General features: G+C 42.2%; 1 protein-coding gene across 4 annotated transcripts in view; it reads right to left on the reverse strand.

The window, feature by feature from the left end:
• TIAM1 (TIAM Rac1 associated GEF 1) overlaps positions 1-19792 on the reverse strand; it is a 130003-nt gene that overhangs the window by 30767 nt on the left and 79444 nt on the right. For 3 of the 4 annotated variants that reach the window (XM_057503988.1, XM_057503987.1, XM_057503985.1), the window contains 2 exons: positions 19456-19680; positions 7815-7918 (listed from right to left, as the gene is read on the reverse strand). In XM_057503988.1, the coding sequence (XP_057359971.1) occupies positions 7815-7918; positions 19456-19680 (329 nt within the window). Of the gene's footprint in view, positions 1-3960; positions 5311-7814; positions 7919-19455; positions 19681-19792 lie in introns of those variants that run through there. The other variant, XM_036880182.2, reaches the window with a different exon arrangement.

A 19792-nucleotide genomic window follows, 5' to 3' on the forward strand; every position in this document is an offset into this window, starting at 1 on the left:
AGCCTATTTTGTTGCACAAAATCTAGTTTATTAGTGTTTGTTCAAATGTACCACACTACAAATGTCTGATGGCTATCTCCTTGAAGGTAGTGGCTACCTCCTCCTACTTCTCTTCCCAGCTTCAAAGGTCAAATTCATCCACAGGCACAAAGATTTCCAACAAAAGATGTGTGCAAACAAAGAATTACTTCTTCCATCACTCACCTACCCACAGGCATGTGAGAATAGCCTACCAAAAAAACATAGCTGATGCCCAGAGCTGAAAGTCAGTGTTGGCATATTGTACAGGGCAGAGGAACTAAAATCAAGTGTATTCCATGGGGGCAATCTTATAAACACAGAGGAAGGTAGCCAACGTTAGCATGCCATCCCCTCATGAGCACATCCCAAAGAGAAGGAGGCCTGCAATAAAGAGAAGAAGACCTGCAATAAAGACAGCACAAGGACATGAGCAATTAGAACCTAACGAGGATGCATGAACAACAATGCCAAGATGAGAAAGAATAGAGTCAGGACCCAAATCCATATAACGATTATTTCAATTCTTTCACAATCCCTGGGTTATTTGTTGCTAGCACTAACCCTAGTCTTACATGCCGGAAAGGATTCGTCTCCTATCAGTGTCACTGGTCAACGTTCTCTAGGGAATCAGGGCTGCAGGCACTGAATATCCCCACAAAGAATTCTCCCCTCAGTGACTGACAAAAAAACATACCAAAACGGGCTGAACTGTATGGGAATTGTGTCTCAATAAGGCTGTTAAAAAAGAAAAAAGACTCCTTGTTTTTAATGAAAGCTTGTTGCAGTAGAAATATACTAAACAGTTTTATTTAGTAACATTCGGGTTTTACTAACTCAAAGTCATCCTTAAGATTCATTTGAAGACAAATGGGTTTGTCTTAAAAACTAAGGAGGAACAAATAGATCCATTTTAACAAAAATGTTCATACATCTTTTAAATGATCCAATGATAACTATAATACATAATTGCATCGTAACAGAGACATGATGAGAGGAAAAAGAAAATAAAACCTTACTGTGATGAAAATCCCATGGACAGACAGTGCTAACAGTTGCAACTGCCCTGCCCTCCAGCTTCTCCCAAACTCTCCTTAAATGCTTTGAGTTGGCATTCTGCAAAGGAGTGTAACACAACAAATGTATAACTGGCACTTTCCTTATGCAATGTTTTTCTAAATGTCCTGACAATAACCACAGTCCTCTGTCACCGACATGCAGAGGGGTATCCAAACTACTACTCATGATAAATAAACCCGTCACTGCATTCCCATCGGACACATAATACACATTTTCTGAAGTTTTATCATTTACACAAGTTGCCATGTGAAATCCAGTGTCTTCATATATTACACCAAGGATGTCCCACACTGTAAGAAAGGGCAAAAGAAAGCACCCTGGTACTCTGACACATATCAAAGGCAGGAAATTCCAAAAGACTTCCTTTTGTGCTCCCAAGTCACATCACAAAGACTTGTTGCCATTCTCACCTATGTCTGGGTATAATAACGGAAGGTATGGGATGGAGTTTCCAGGTTTTTGTTCTCTGTTTCACCATAAATATTTTGAGATTTCCATCTTGAAGAGTGTGAGTAGTCTTCCTGACTTTAAGGCCTGTGTGAATTTCACCAGCTCTAAGGGCTGACGACCTTAGCTTTAGCAGGCCGATGGGGAAAGCCAGGTAGGCTCAGGTTTTAGTACTCTAGGCCTACCCATCTCTTCCCCAGCAACCCCAAACAGCCAGGTTTGCCCATCTTCCCTTCTGAGTCAAGTTCTGGATTACTTTAGGAAATACCTTTAGCATCTCAAGGCACACCTAAAAATTCCCTTACATGCTCTTCTATGACTTCAGAGTCTTAGTTCTCTATTAGAAACTTTCTTAAGTTTAGGATGTATTTCACCAGGCCGTCTCTGCAGCTGGGGAGGGGGTCAAGCAGCTTCTCCACTGGCAACCCTGTTCTCTGAGTAAAGGTATAAACTCAGGTTTATCACAAGGAACTGAGTCAAAATGAATGTAATCTTTTTACTGCCAATTACATGTTATTCAAATTATACAATTTTTTAAAATGTAGAGTTAATATAATGCATATGTTGTCACAGGGTATTTTACAAAGCTCTGAATGAAACTTTTTGCTGGGAAACAATTAAAAGGATGTCATCAAGTTTGAAAATTGTGCTTTACTAAAATATTACCCAAAAAATATCCTTGGAAGGAAGTATGAAATGCAGGTCTTTCCTAGAATAGCTCTAATCTAGAGACCTTATATGTTGCTGTGGCCCAGCTCTTAAAGCCCTCTGAGCCACGGTGTGGCCAAAGCTTTTTACATCAAGCTGCATCAGGATCTCTCTGCACAGCTTAGCCATGATGTAGGCTGTGGGAGTTGGGCGTAGAGCTTTCCCTGCTCCATCTCTCAGTGTCACATGGCTTCCTGCTTATACTACACCGAGCACTGTAGGCAGAAGTACCCAGGAAGGTAGTTGCGGGGTGGGAAGAGGGGGGTTGTTCTCAATACACTCCTGAAAGCCAAATCCTCCAGTACTGGAACAAGTGGCGAAGGACTGCTGAGAAGGAAAAGACAGCTAACATGTCTCCAATGGGAGAAGTACAACTCTCTCTACACCTGGGGACAGCAACCAGTCACCCTGGAAACGGGAAAGCACTTATGGGCATTTCAGAGCTATCAGTTTAATACTGGTAAACAGTAGCAGAGCTGTTTCAATGTCAGGACTGAGAGTCACCCAAACAACATACAGAGAAGAATAGGACAATTACAGGAAGAAACGGGCCACTTCACTGAGGCCAGCATGAAGCTCAATGTTTATAATATTGCTTTCTTCCTGTAAAAGATGAAAAGAAGGGACAAAAAGAGGGGGTAGGCTTTCAAGTACATGCTATTGACTCAAGCTACCCAGCTGTTTAAGCTCTTCCTGTTATGCAACCACTAAAGGCAATTGCTATCCCTGGATGAATTCAGAGTTCCTAAAATGTCCTTTGAGGCTGACCGACTTGACACATCCCGCAGATTTAAAAGGGGCCAGAGTGGCCTAAAATCTTAAACCTTTACTTCAGTTTTTTCTGGAGACAAATACAAAAGCAATTTACTCCATAATTTCAAAGACCATTATATACAAGAGTAATCCCTATAGTTTTCTATCACTGTTTCAGTCTCCTTTTGAAAAGACTTTGAAGAAGAAACATCCAAGAAGATGAAGGCCAACCTGGGTCAACTCTCCGAAGTTCAAGTTTCATTACACGACACACAATCAAATGGTCAACAGGCCCTGATTTAATACTACACTATTAAAAGGCTTCCTTTGATTGTGTTAAATTATTCCTTGTCATTAACCCACTAAATTTGCTTATTAGGGAGTGTTTACTATAGGAACTGACACGCACAGTGTCAGTTGACATTAAACCATTAACACATCCCCTAAGCCAACACTTCTATATCCATCTCGTTCTCAAGTAAGCACAAATAAAGTCAAAAACACTTAAAACATTATAGAGGACAAGCTGAGCATCCTCCTTCTAGAAATGCCTGCTGAGGGCTCAGACTGCCCACTTTGAGATAGGAGTAGTCAGAGACACCTGCCATACAGAGAACGCAAACCACTCATAATCATCTCAACAACCCAGAGAAAGGGGAAGAAATTCAAAGGTCACTTAGTTTAAAAACTACATAATACATCTTTCTTCCTTTTAAGAATGAAAACAGAGTTACATGTAAAGATTCTAGGCAAATTCAATTTCATACCAATTACTGATGCCCACCCGCACATTAAAATATATATTCTTTATCAACAAGGGGATCTAGAGGGCAAAAGGATGCAATGTTGGGAAAATGGGACAAGCATAATCACCATCATTTGGCCTGGGCAATAATTCAGCTGGAAAGTCGTAACATAAGCAAGGCTAGCAAGAAAGAATTCAGACATGCTCACCAGATGAAGTGTCCGATATATAGAATCACTGGACTTGTCATTGCTTTTAATCCTGGGCTTGCGCTTTATTTTCCACATTGCAGACATCATCAGGAATATATTCTCATGGTAATTCTACCACCTGACGTGTTCAGCACAGAAACAGAAGTTTCTTAAAATACTCGGAGAGCGCCAAACGCCTTCCAGTTCCCAAGAGAGCATCCCTGAGCACAGACAGCCCATGCCGGCTCTCCTGTGGCAGGCTGCTGCATCTCCACACAGGGGGGCCCTCCACAAGGCAACTCCCGGAGCAGCGTGGCCCCTGCAAAGGTGTCAAAGGCTAAACCAGGGGCCAGACTGCAAGCTTTGATTTCACCTGGCTAAATAACAGAAGTTCCAGGATGGGAGAACCAAAAGAGGCCAGAACACAAAGCAGAAAAACGCCTCCCCAGGATGAGAGCGTCTCTACTCTGCAGATCAGCTGATTGGCCAGTGTTGTGCACGGCGCAAGAATATTAAACCCGCCCAGCTCAAACAACTTTGAAGACACCCCTCACTGAGTCGGGAGCAGACACCAAAAACAAAGTGTTTTGTTCTGCTTTGTTTTAACAGTTTATGTTTTCACATTTCCCTCTAATGCTGTTACAAAGACAGACGTTTAGGAGACCATCGCAATTTGGATTAAGAAGAAAAAAGAAAGCTTTCAGAAAGGAAATGTTCTGAAAATTATTCTAATACACTTGCTAAATGGAAAACAAAATCACAGCTGCCAGGGAGCCTGGAATGCATGACACCACTGCCCAGAGCTAATTAGTATGCATTCCCAGAGAGGAGAGCTTTCCATTAGACGTAGGGAAACAAGTAGCCAGAGGTAAAGAGGCCCTTTGAGGTTGTCACCCAGTCACAGGAGGAAGGAGGTAGCTAACAAATAGAAAGGCTGCTAGACTGCCCCTGCAGTGTGACAGTCCCACCCACAACCCTGGGGATATGCCACTCCCGTGCCATCCCTGCTCAGCAAGCTCGCAATTACCCACTTGCTCAACCCCAAAAGGTCATGTGTAGCAAAACATGTTTAAAAAAATTGAAAAGCACATACCCCAACAAGCATTCTCTTGATCCTGCCCAATATTTCATAAAACAACTCATTTAGGAAGAAGAGCAAAAATAGTAAAGCAAACAACAAAAATCAATAGCCCTCACATATTCAAGCAGGAACAAAGAAAATGATTGCCTGCATCGTTTCATTTATTGGTTATCTGTTTGTTTGCTTTTACATTCTACACCCAGCCTGGTGTATACAAATCAAGACTAAATCCTCCTTCCATGTTTGGGGAGCTTACACTTAAAAATTAACATTTGGTTTATCCTCAAGAGAAATAAAACACTGATATAGGAGATGCATCTCCTATATATAGGAAAAAGTATTTAACCTCAATCAAGAAACGTATATGCTTGCTCTTACTTTTAAATCATGGAAAAGGACATCCAGAAAGCTTAAGCTTAGGAAAATACTTAAGTGGCTAATGATTGTATATCAAATTGGCTTATAGAACCACTAATTAATTCCTCCTATTTTTGAAACCTGGTATTTAACACAAGGCCTTAAAAATCTGACCAGAAGGTAGCTTTAGCATAGCGGTAACAACACAAGGCCTTGCTTTGCCCTCTCAGAGCTGTGTGAGTCACTTAGCCTCTCTGTTCTAGTATCATCATCTATAAAATAGAGGGAATAATAGTATTTCTCTATTAGAGGTATTGCAAGGAAGAAATGAGTCAACATGGAACAGTGTCCAACATACACAAAACACTAAATAAGTATTAACTCTCATTTACTAGTAACAATACACAGGATGAACCAGTCTCCAAGAAAAATTTGCTCAATTTAAGATTTTTGCTTCCCAACATCCAAAGTGAGAAATTGAATTCATTAAAGCTATTCTAGTTAAGTGCCCTGCACAATAAAATAGTTCAAATAAAGAAGATAAAACCTGAATCAAACCAAAATTAGGGGATAGTATGGGGTACAGAATCACACAATGCTCCCCAAAAAGAACTATGGTTTCAATGTAGTCTACTGTATGATCTTTAAAAATACTTTTAGCATTACCCAAATTTCAATTTTTTGAAGAAATTCTCTTGTATGAGAGCCCACCACTCATTTCTACAGTGAAATCCAGGAACAGCAATGCCTGTTTCGCCATGTGGCTGTGTCTGTTTCAAGTGAGTTTTAGGGCCTTGTTGTCTGGAGAAAGAACCATGAAGTCAGAGAGGCCCCCAGGGTCAGTCAGCAAAACCCTGGCCCCCTTCCCTCCTCACCATTTCCAGAACATAGCACGGAGGACCCTGTTCAGCACTGCACGGCTCACTGTATTTAATAAGGAAACAGTCTAAACCCACCAGAGGCTATTACAGAGAGGTAAAAATGATCCAAGGTTAAAAGTACTCAAGAAGTGAATGTTTTAGATGCAGAAAAAATAGCTGTGTTCCATTTTAAATCAAATTAAAACACCAGAATGAATATTTTTAGGATCAATAACAAAACAACTTAATAAATACGCTTCCAAATATCTCAGGATGGAAATATCTGATTCTCGTGACGATGACTGATCCTTCCCACCTTCCCCCACAAAAAAAGTACGAAAAAGCAAGGTAAGGGCCACAAAAATAAAATGTTAACTTTGAGCAAGTTTTTTGGTTTTTTTGGCTTGAAACACATATATTGCCTTCATCTGCATTTTAATTAACAGCTACCAAACATCAAGCCTTTTGGTCTGTAAGTATTAAATTTATAAATGTTAAAATTACTTTGAAATGTTGGATTTTATACTGTGCTCAACTTACAAAGGACCCTGAGAATGATAGTCTTATGATGGTAAAAGAGAAACACATTTGGGTAAAAAAACATGCGGAAGATAGTCTAGTCAAACCCAAGCACTCATGAAAGTCCTTACAGAGATACATAAAGACAGACAGAAATGAAAAAGACATACAAAGAATGTAGCTTTTTAAAATAACAGTTCCTAGTTGAGAAGTACAGTCCCACTGCCAAGACGCTCTCCCACAACTACACTATGTGACCCACCCCATCATCCAATCACTGGGCAGAGGTAAGAATCATGTTGCTATCGCAGAAGGGAAAACAAAAGTGCCCCTTAAAGTATAGGATGTGCTCAGGTTAAGTAACTGCTAAGTGTCAAACAAAGCAATGAGAGATAGGTAGAAGGATCACCAACATAAGTAAGTCAACAACATTATTTTTAAAAGATAGATAAATACAGAAACATAATCACACACAATAGCTTTTGCTGAGGAGGAGTCTTTGGATATACATAATACAGAGCTTTTACACTGTTGTACTTTGGGTCTGTAATGAGAAGAGTTACTGATCCACAGAACTCTTTATGAAGGGGGATAAAAGCATGAAAACAAATTGGGGGTGTCGCACCCCAGAGTCAGAACAGGAACTTCCTCGCAGTGCTCAAGCGACCCATCCATTTGGGTTAATAAAAACACTATTGCTTTCCCTTTAATTTAAAAGATGCTCATTACAGAAACCAGGAATAGCACGAGAGTTCAAGTGACCCACTCACACACATCTTGAATGCTGTTCCCCTCTACACGAGTGGAGATGGAAGAGATGAATGGATGAAGTTAGACTTTAACCCATTAAGAGGGATTTCTGCCTTGTATTCTCACAGACAGGTTTGTTATCAGGCTGCAATTTGGATTCCGTCTCCTATTTAGCAACATCTCAGAAGTAAAAACACTTGGTCCCGTGGAGAGGCTTTCTAACCATATCCAGCTGCAAAGGTGACATGTCAGCTGTGATTCTTCAGTGGTTCAAGACATCGGATGTGAAAATGAAAATCTCTCACCTTGCTGCTGTGGTCAGTCTCATCTGAGGATTCCAGGTCCGGCCCCTCGGTCTCCTCGGGAGCTGCCTCAGCACTACCGCCCTGCTCACTGCAGAGGCTGTGCCCTGTAAGGTGAAATCAGAAGAAAATGTATAGTAATTGCTAAAAGCCACGCCTCTGCAAGGGGGGCACAGGGACAAGTTCAGAAACGGACATATACTGCGAAGACTCTCCAAGGATGAGCTCCATGATCCCAGCTCAGTAAATGTTCATTTCTGTTATTTTCATTGTTACCACTATGTTTTTATATTATAGTATATTTTTTATTATTTGTATTTTATATATTATTTTATATTATTATAATCTATAACATTAAGTAATATATATTTTTATATATAACATATATAATAATATGCATTATTTATTTATAATTGTTTTGGGGTTCCTCCATATGTGTATGTTGAAGCCGTAAGTCCCAATGTGATGGTATTTGGAGGTGGACCCAGGGACATAAACATTCAGCCCACAACACCTGTGATGGTGTTCTGCAAGTCAAACTACAAATGTGACGCCATATCTGTGTAATTCCCACCATCCTCCACGCAAAAGGGAAGGATAAGAACATCACAGTCACTTTCCTCTGGAGGGCTTCTTAAATTTAAAGAACATCTGAACCCCTGGGGGACCACTATGCAGATCAGATTCAAGAGATCTGGGGTTGGACCTAGAAGTCTGCACTTCTTACAAGTTCCAAAATGATCAGTCAATACGGCATGTCCACGGACCACACTTAGAGTAGCAAGGCTTTAGGCCACTTAGAAAACTCTAGCTAATCTGATAAGACAGTGGTAACCAACCCAGTGTGGCACTGGACCGGGACTTACAGCACTATCAGAACCAGACAAGAGAGAGAGGAGAGGAGAGTGGAAGGCTGCTTTCTGACTGGACAAAAGCCTGTCTGCAAAGAGGCTGCCTTACTTCAATGACACTATCACAGTCAGAAGCCACTTGGCATCACTTTCTGTTCAAATTCTAAGTTGGCCGGGGAACTAAGCAGAGGAAGCCAACCTCTGAGCAAACACTGCTCGAAGGCTGCATCCTGCCGTCCCCACCCCTGCTCTGGAAGCACCCGTGGAGTGAACACACCTTCGGTGGAGGTTGTTTTCCCCCTCCTGCTCTACTTTAGGATCTTGTTGCATTTCATTACTTGCTTACTCTAAATGTGGTGGTAGCAGTCCAAGAAAACAGCTCAGTTAATTCGCTGGGTATCAACTATGTCGCATCATCACCTCCACTGCAAAAGCAAGTGATTGAATACTTTATATGCAGGCAATGACCCAGATGCTGGGGCCAGAAAGAAAGGGAAGAACTGATCCCCAGTGGGGAGGAGCTGACAAGCTCATTTAGGGACACTTGGCTAACAGGGCTCATCTCTGAGAGCGCGGGAACCATGGTGCACGCAGCACTCACCAGAGCAGCCAGGCTGCCCAGCACACAGTGTACCGTGCACACCATCGTCTGCAGAATAGCAACCCCCAGATGGCCCAGCCAAACACTGCGAACCTGTGTGTCTCCACTGAGAAACATGACGCCTGGAGTATAATTGCTGCTCAAGACATAGTGGGGAAATGAATGAGAGGATACTATGGCTTATTCTAAAAAGCAAGCAAAAAAAGCCTTACCTCCATATAATACTTAGAAATGCTGAATAAAATATAATAAAGTCCTTTTTTAATGTAGAGTTGAGCTCCAAGAAAAGCCCAGAATCCCAAATGAAGAAGATAAAGAACCTCCTCTTGGTTGGGCAAGGACAGAGTTCAGATCTCTTCCTCTTCTTATAAGGACACTTCCCAATATGGGAGCTCCACCCTCGTGTCTTCATCTCAACCTAATCACCTCCCAAAGTCCTCCACTCCCAATAAAATAAATTGGTGGTTAGGGTTTCACCATATGAATTTGGCAGGACATAAATACTCAATCCATGACACTCAGGATGAAATATTACCTAACTTGCTCTGGATTTGTATTCCAAGGGCATCTGGCAAAAGGAAAATCAAATATAAATATACTCTGGAAGGATTCACCCTTCACAATGGTATCATATAACGCCCACAGATAAAGCTTGGCCAAACATACATTATTATAAAACAGGAAAAGCCCAGTCCTCCACGAGTGAGAAGCAGAAAACACCACAGCAGCAGAATCAGATTCCCAAGGAACAGTACTGCAGTTGCAGAAGGTCAATAAGTACTTGATCTTTTTTTTTTAAAGGAGCATGGAAAAGATACTTTCAAAAAAGATAAGGTAAACTAACAGACTTTCAAAAATGAAAATTGTAACCACTAATTTAAAGCACTCAATAGATTAGAAGTTGAAGAAAGTAGGAATAATCTATCTGATATAGAATTATATTTCCTTCTAAAATATTATTCAAGAAGAAGAATATAATAAAAAAAAACATTTGGGAAACAAAGAGTGAGAAAGCTTGCTACAAGGAGAAACTCACTAAAAATTTCTCTACAGGATGTACTTCAGGTGGGGAAATACACATACACACCCAAATATAACCTGATACACAATGAAATGAAATATTAAAGACTTTATATACAACAGGCAAGGCTTAGTTTATAGAATAACGTCCCACACATTCCCCAGAAAGAGGCACTTTGTTGCTATGAAAATACAAGATGCAACTAAAACAATGGTGGGGTGATTATATTTAAAGCATTTCATGGTCTTTTTATGCCTCAGGAGGGAAGTAGAAAGACTAACTCTGGTCTCAGTTATACTACAAATCATGTTAAATTTTAAGGGCACCCTCAAAAGAAGAGAATTTGATTATACAAGTTGATAGGGGAAAGTGGAATTTAGAGACTCAATCCAAAAGAGAGCAAGAAAGAAAAGGATAAAGAAGACAAAGCCAGGAAAATAAGGTGATAGAAACAGGTCAGAATACATGGATCCTCTAAATAAATGTAAGATAACACTCACCTTGATACTTAAACTTCATGTTTAGGTAAAAACCAAAACAATGTAAAACAAAGCCCTAACTTAATGCACTACACAAGAAACAGATCTAAACAAAAAGACACAGAAGATGAAAAGTAAAGGGATGGAAAAATATTTTGAAAAAAAGAAAGAAAGCTCAGCACTGTCAAACAGAAAAGATTTAGTCACAATACCAAAGATGCAATATCAATCATTATTAAACTTGATCCATGAATGTATTTCAAAACCTATTCCAAAGATTTTTTGAATGTACATTTGCCCCGAGAATTAGCGATTTATGCAAACAGGCCACATATTAGGCCAAAACATAAGTCTCAACAAATATCAAAGGTCTGTATTCAGACAGACCACACCAGCAGCATTTTTGGGGGAACTCAATTTGTTATGGAAGAAAGAGCAAAAGGCCATTAACACCAAAGACAACTTTAAAAAAGAAAAATAAGATTAGGACATCTTCCCTACCAGATGCCAGAATGTACTATAGAGTTGCAGTAAGATAAAACAGTGCAGAATTAGTGGGGAGCCCGGCTATCCTAACAGCCCAGAAACAGCCCCACCATGTATGGAAGGAAGCATGAAACACAGATGTGCCACTGTGGATACTGGGGAAAGGGATGGCACATCTGATAAATGTTGCTAGGACAGCAGATTATCCAGTGAAAAAAATGGACCCTAACTCACACCATTCACAAAAGTCAGGAGCAAGGAGGTATAAAGCAGAATGTGAACAGCCCAAACTACAAAATCCCTTAGGGCAAAATAAAGAAGACAATGTTACCACAAGGGAAAGATTTTCTTAAACACAATATAAAAAGCACAAACCGTATGAAATAAAAAATGAGATCTTACTAAAATTAAAAACTTCTCTTCGTCAAAAGACACCCAAATGCAACAAGACACATTATAGGCTGAGAAAAATTATCTTCAACATGTATAACTGGTGAAAATATTAATATTTAGAATATAAAAACTCCTGAGTCAATAACTGAAGGCTATCTGATTCTAGGGTGTATATTCTTTCCGCATCATGCCATGTTTGTACCCTTAGCTAAAGACAACAATTAACAGAACAGGAGACAAAGGGCAGTGGGCCTATGGGAGTTGGCACAGTGATGATCCCGCCCATGCCTTTCAAGCACAGATCTTTGTATCTATTTCTCCACCCCATGAGTTTGAGCTAGCCTTGTGACTTGCTTCAACCAACAGAATGTGACATAATGTGATAAGTGAATTCCAAGCCAAGGCCTCAGTTGTCCTTGCAGTTTCTGGCTTTGCCCCCCAGAAACTCTGAGGCTACCATGTAAAGAAACTCTAAGCTAGCCTCTTTAGGATTGAAAGACCATAAAGAGAGGTGGGGTCCGGCCAACCAGTCACCAAACATATGCATGAGGCCATTTTAAACCAGCCCCAGTCAGGTCACCAGATGACACAGCCTCATGATCACTCCAGGCAAGCAGAACCACCACCCTGCTCAGTGCAGCCCAAATTACTCAACACAGAAAAATGAGCAGATAACATGGCTGTTTGGGGTTGTGGGTTGCACAGCAGTAGATAAGCAATCAATGGTTGGGGGGAATTTAGTAATCAAAGAAAGCCAAAAGGCAAGAATCAACAGTGGTGCACTTCAAGTAAAGGAAGACACCATCCTGGCAGGAACAGGGACTTCAAAAAGGAGACGTCACGTTCTTACTCCTGAACACCCCCCAGCTTAAGAGGCTTATGCAGTAACGCTGTCTGTCGAGCTTTCCTGGCAACTCCAATACAACAGTGTTTCAGCTTCCCACTCCAGCTTCCCTGCCTCTCCAGGAGGTTTTCCTCTAACAGGACACTGAAGGAACTCTCCGCTTTGTCTTGGGGTAGCTGCCCTCATTTACTTAGCAGCACCCAGAGACGGCTCGCTGACTGTCAGATGCAAAAGCCAAAGACAAGGTGAAGGTGGTGAAGAAGAGGTCAGAGCAAGGAAATGCCACCTCTCCTCCACTCCAGCCCTAGCATTCAGCACACCGCCTGTGGACGAGGTGGCTGGCAGCACAGAGTGGGAACAGGGCCCCCAAAAAGAGACAAAGGAGGAACGGGGACCAGGACCTGTAGGTTATCTCAACAGTCACTATAAATTATATTCATGGTTGGGAGCAGGCATGGCCATTCCTTTACTTCTTAAGATAATTTTTACATCATACTAATGTTCTTGTGACTGAGCAAACCTTTGCAGGTAGTGCATCCCACTCACCATCAGCAGGACAGACAGCGAGACTAGGGCCACCCCAACACACTTGCACAAGCTGACGTTTGGATTTATCTTTGATTTACTTGGTTGAGACATACTCATTCTGACTCCACTCAAGTGGGACTTAAAGGAAGGAGAAAAAATCCTTGCCTTACGGAGATATATGAACAATGTGTTAAATAAACAAACTCTCTAAACATTTCCAAGGAGGAGCCAATTATATCTTTGAAGTTTTTAAAGGCCCTCATTAACACCTGAGGTAAAATTCCTGCAAGAAAATAAAAATCATTGAGGATAAGGGGGCAAGAAAAGTTAGACTCTGCTGATCAGATCATTTAGCAGGAATCCAATCTATAGGCTATAATTTTGTTTTGATTTTTAGTCATTTTACTATCATGTGAATCTAAGAATTACATAGACACATTCCTATTATGTAAGATCAGCATAAACACCCACCCTCATAACAAAGCTAAATAACAAAATTACAATTGTAGAGAAAAAAAAGAAAATGAAAATAGTAATTGGGGAGAACAAAATATATAGAATAAAAATAAAAGGAAAACACTCTAACTTTAACTTGAAATAACAATTTCTTTCCAGCCATTTTTCAAAAAATCTCAGTGTCTATTTCCTTATAAAGAGAAATTTTTAAATCCACAAAAAACTATCAATCCAGGCATTATTGATTCTGTCAGTTGGCTGTAAAAATCAAATAATGTAAGGTCCATAAATGTTCTTTAAAAATAGAAAACGAAGGCTCTTATTCTCTGAAACATTTTTTTTCCCTACACATAGGATTTGACAGTGTCATTAATCAAATCCAGCTGGAAATCAACACTAGGCGTTGGTCTCTCGCCAGGCCATGTGCTGTGTGACAATAAGCATGGAACACGGTTTATAAAACGCTCATGGCTCTGAGTTTTATCAACAAACAAATAGAAGAGCATGTGCTGTTGGTGTCTGTCTCCTCTGAGAGTCTGAGGAACTGGACCATATTTGTTTGTAGGAAGATAAATCTGTGTAGTTCCTCTTTCTTGCGGCCCCTCCCGGCTGCCTGATTGTCTTCTGTTTTCAGCCTGCAGCTCCAGGCCATCTGCTTGGAACAGATCCCGAAAAAGACCCCCACAGTTCATGGGCACTGCAGAGAGGCGAGCTCCACCCGCAAAGCAAACCACGCCCCCGCCGGGCACTCGCGGACTCAACGCTCTCACCAACGTGCCTTGACTGTCCTGGCCATTGCAGAAGCCAGAAACCTTTCCTGTTATACAAACTCCACTTAACCGACTTCCTGCTGGAGATAAATTTGCAGTCTTCCCCTGGGCATCAGACAGATGTGCCTGAGGTATATCAAGGGGCTGACTTTCCAGACCGACCGTTGGCCCCAACTGGCCTTAACTCCTAAGGAACTAGGTTGGCCACTGGCAGCTCTCCCAGCTCAACTACTGGAATGACTGCTCTTCAAATAAGAAGCAACTTCAGTTTGCTGAGCTCTGGTGGTTTTAAGCTAAATGGGGCATCCCCGCTGGTCAGGTGGAATTCTAGGAAGATAAAGCAGCGCCGCGCTCACAACCGAAGGAAAATCAATGTGAGCCTCCAGGGCCCAGCTTAAACTAAGACACACACGTTTGGAAACCTTGCAAAGACACCACTGATGCCACCTGAACTGAGATTCTTACAACCAGCATAAAATGTGGGGGTCTGCATAATTACCGACTGGAATATCTTTGTTTCAAGGGTTAACTTTAGTGATACATACCTCACACCAGAACAGTGTTACTCACTTTGGGTGGGGGGGGGGGGGGGGGAAGGAAGCCAACATTCAGAATAACCATTTACTTATTCTTTGCTCTTCCCTTGTCTCAACAAGTAAAAAAAAAAAAAAAAGCCAGAAAAGGATATTTGTTTTGGAATTATTTTACTGAATGTTCTATAAAACTTATTTTTTTTAATGTATTTTAGATCTCAATTTGCTCATCTTTATTGATGCTCACTGTAACATGTCCCTAACTAGTAATGTAGGTATACCTTCTAACAGACCAGGCCAGTGGTCCTCCAATGGACATTGCTGCTTGGGTGACATCTGGCAATGCCTAAAGAAACTGTGACTGGCACAACCTGGTGTGGAGACTACTAACAGCTTACAGTGGTTTGCAGAAATACCACTAACCATCCACGCACAGGAGAGCCTCCACAACCAAGAATTATTTGGCCCAAAACGTTAGCATCAGATGAGATCAGTAGTCAAAATACATCACTCAGGACCATGAGGGAGGCTCTCAGAACCCTCACACAGTTCTGCAACTTCCTACTCCCACTTATTCCAAGATACTTCCTATACCAACAGCCACTGATGGGACTGTCTTCTTGTCTTGACATCCTTTCCCCATTTTCTTACCAGTGTACAGGTAAACAAATATTTAAACTACAACAAAAAAATGAAAGTAATATTTCAACAAGGACTCATGGGTGGCAAATGACCAAGAAAGGGAAACTGAGCCCTAGAACACTTAAGAGAGAATCTTCTTATCTAGACCCTAGTATTCTAAAATAACAAGGCAACTCAGACCTATTTATCATACCCTTCTTATCTTCCTATCAAAGGATAAGAGGATGGAGGGCACACTCCAGATCACCTAACAGATATTCATTACAAAAATATCAGACTACAATTTGCTCTCAACAAATACCATGGCAGAATGGTTTGCATGTGACAGTATCATTCCTATCATCTTATTATTCCACAAAAAAAAAAAAAAATCAACAACCAAGAACAGCTGACCTAAGGTAGTGAATCCCAATGCCAGCTGCCCATTACAATCATCTGGGGTTTTAAGCAACTACCACAAAGGCACACCCGGGCCCCACCCCAGACCAAGTGAATCAGGAGTTCTGAAAAGGGGCAGCTGTGTCCCAGCATGTGGACTACAGAATTCATTTCTTCCCACCTGGGAAAGGAATATATTCCAAGTAAGGTACTCATAAACCTAGTTATCAGACAATTCACCTGCTGCAGGCTGAGGTGGAGTGAGCCCAGTGATGAGGTCAGCCAGAAAATCTTCACGTCCTCCCAAGAGAGATGGTGCTTTGGGTATGTAACATCACTGAGCACTCCCCGGGACCTGTTCCCTACACTTTTCTTGAAAACTCAAACCTCACAACAATCCAATGAGATGGTAGTGTGGTATTACCCCCATTTTACACACGAGGACACTGGGACACAGAAATTAAGCATACCCTGTCCACAGTCATGAAGCTAATAAACCTAGAAGTAAGCCTCAGTCCCCAGGAACATGGCTCCAGAGCCCAATCCCAGCCACTAGGCTGCAGTGCTCCCGCGCACAGCAGAGACAAACCTCTGTATGAGGAGGAGGCTCAGAAATCACCCAGCCCTGAAGGCTAGTCACATATTGCCATCAGGACCGTCCAGGTCGGCTCGGGCCAAGCCTGCACAGTTAGACTTGTCAGATAGGGTGAGCAGCCGGACCAGCATCCTGGAGACGGGCACCAGCTAGGGCTCAAGGGGACCCCCAGGTCCCTGAGTCACATCAAGGCCCTCCATCAAGACTGCCAGACATCCACTATGACCACTTTAAGATGGTCCCTGGATCAAACCTCAAGCCTATCACTCAAGATGCTTCTTATTTCTAGTTACTTCAAAGGTTAGAGGGAGGCTGTAGTGGTGCCTGCCCATTGTACAAATTTTCCCAGTTGTTTATTTTAACTGCAGCTTTCTGTAGACACTGCTTTATCTCTGCCTCATTATGAAGCAATCTCACAGGTCACTGTATCCTGTTTACTTGCTTCTTTCATTTCTCACTGTTAAATGAGGACTAGGAAGTGGTGGCAACGAGAAGGCAGACAGGCTGAGACCCGAGCAGGGCGCAGACGCTTGCTCCCCTCCAGCCAGTCCACTAGGGCTGCTAGCGCCCAGAGCACTTGGATTCATTAATGCTGAATTTATTTATTTTGAAGCCAATTAGAAATTTTACAAGGAAACCAACACTCTGACTTTACTTTCATGCTTTACTCTTGGACCAGTTTGATGACCAAACCTACCAAACAGGCTTTATTCTGGAGGACTTTTTGATCACTGCAAAACGGTAAAAGGTGAAACAATTAGAACACAAAGAACTACACTAAAATGTATGTGTGAGGACAGAATTATGACACTGTCATCATTATAACTTTGAGCACCCAGCTCCATGCCTAGCATACAGTAAATGCTGAACAAATGTCAGCTCCAACTTAAGATCACATAGTTGGAAAAAAAAAGGAATAAATCTTCTAGGGATGATTCCAAAATGGAAGTTTAATGTGTTTTGAACAATGGTAGGTTCAGTAAATTTGGCACACAGGCTACCGAGGAGACTGGCCAGAAGGAGATAATACATAGTCATATGTAAAGGTAGTTGTTAAGTTTAATACCCCATCACATGAAAGATGGAACAACAACTGTATACACAGATTATATACTCAAGTATTTCTAAAACAGATATCTATGCACAAATTAATTTAAATTTTTTAAATAATAATTTGCAACATGTACACACACAGAATTTCTTTTTAAAGAAAGAAATACATCAAAGTAGTGACTTCCTTTAAAGGAACAAATTGTGAGCAATTTCAGTCACATTTTATATCAGGGGTTGGCAAATTTTATCTGTGAAGGGCCAGATTGTAATTTCAGCTTTGCAGACCTTGAATCCCTGTCACAACTACTCAACTCTGCCATTGCAATGGGAGAGTAGACAAAGATGAGACATAAACGAATGGGCATGACTGTGCTCCAATAAAACTTTATTTACAAAAACAAGCCATGGGCTGGATTTGGCCAGTGGGTCATAGCTTGCCAGGCCCTGCTCTGGGAGTATACCCATACTCCCCATAGGAAGGGCTCAAAACGGGAAAGAAAACAAAGAAAGTTGTACACATACTGTTGTTCATAGTACATATATCCAGATCTTATAAAATCCTTTAACTAACCCAATTTAACACAATATGCCTCACTCAAAGTCACATTACAGAAACAAATGTATGAAGTGAGTTTTATGGGCTCAAGCCTGCCATCTCGTGGTCACACACAGGAAGAGCCTCCATGGTCTCTGGTCCCTATTAAATGACGGTGCACAGCTCCCAGGAATCGTCTCCTAAAAATCTGATTGGGGTGCAGTTACTGCAATGACATAATGAGCAGAGGAAGTCACAGTGATAAATGCGATTGCTTTTCTGCAGCCTCAACTTGTCCAATTCTTGAAGAGAGCCACAGAACAAAAGGCATTTTGCTGACAGGCTTGTGCTCAGACTCAAGATGGGAAGAGCCCAGGAGAAGCAGACCAGATGGGAACTCGGAGCATATTTCAACTCCGGCCATCTCTCCTACAAGGCATCAGCTTGTGATTTGTTCTTATCAAGCCAAGCTTCAGGAGCGTGTTTGAGAAACCCAGCAGGCCAAGAACACCCAAAGTACCTAACTCAGATTTTGAAATGGGAGACGTTTTTAACCCAAGTTTTAAAAAGAAAATGTATCCAAAACCCCAAATGACTAAATCAACCCCAAGCCCAGGTCATGGAGAAACAAGTGAGAGCAACGTGCTGTTCACTGGCGTGCTTGCTCACTCACTGACCGCGGCTTACCGAGAATGCGATGCCTGTTACAGGTCGGGACATAAGCCCAGGGCTGGGAGAAAGCACAGGACAAAGACAGGCTGGTATGACTAGTATAATATGACCAGGGCCTGTGTGAACCATGTCTTTGCAGGGTCCTAGGGACCCAGAGCAGGGAGCCAACTCTGTGGGGTCCCAGGAAGGGAGCTGCTTCTTGTAGAGGAAGCACAAGGTTGCCTGAGTGCCAGGGAGGAGAGGTGTAAGCAGGAAGAGCAGCAGATGGGGCAGGGCACGGGCGCCGCTGACAGGCTCGTGCTCAGACTCAAGATGGGAAGAGCCCAAGAGAAGCAGACCAGATGGGAACTCGGAGCATATTTCAACTCCGGCCATCTCAGCTCAGGTCCTTCCCTCACACAGAAGGGAGAGCAGGGCTGGGTGGCTTAACGGATGGGGACGTGGAAGGCAGGGAAGACTCACAGCCCCCATACCTTATGTAATTCCTGGCACCTCTGTTTCTCCATATCCCTGTACATAGAGATGGCAGCCTCTACCCATGCATCTTTCTCCAAAATGACAAACAGCAGCAACATGGCGAGGCTTCCCATATGGGACAGGTAGATGTGTAGCAAACCACTCCACAAGAACAAGTTCCCTGCCCCTTTGAAATTTCAACAGGATACACACACTCAGTAAGTAATCAGCTCATCTCACACATTTTACACTCTCTGCCAGACCCAGTTCACCAGAATGTGCAAGCCAGTCAGCATCCAGGTCCCTGGTGACCTGGGCTCAGACAATGCCCAGCACTGTGCGCAGCCATACCTGGGTTGCTGGTGAGAAAGGCCAGGGGGCTCTCGCTGGGATCCAAGGGGCCGTCCACTCGGTGGGGCGGGCTCTCTAGAAGCTCTGCTCCTCCCTCCAGCTCAGGGTAGGTTCTCACCAGGAGGCCCAGGGATGGCTGAGTGAGAAAATCTTTCAGCACAGAGGAGTTCAGTGAGCCAGCAGCACGATTATTGATCTCGAGAATCTCATCTCCTGCTTTCAGGCCTGCCAACGCAAGATGGAAAATGTTTAATTTCACACACACACAAAAGAAGCCAGCATCGAATCAGATCACAGCACCTTAGAAGTTCTGTTGTAAAGGGCATGCTGAGCTTCC

This window comes from Manis pentadactyla, chromosome 1 (assembly GCF_030020395.1).
Source record: "Manis pentadactyla isolate mManPen7 chromosome 1, mManPen7.hap1, whole genome shotgun sequence".
NCBI classification, from domain to species: domain Eukaryota; kingdom Metazoa; phylum Chordata; class Mammalia; order Pholidota; family Manidae; genus Manis; species Manis pentadactyla.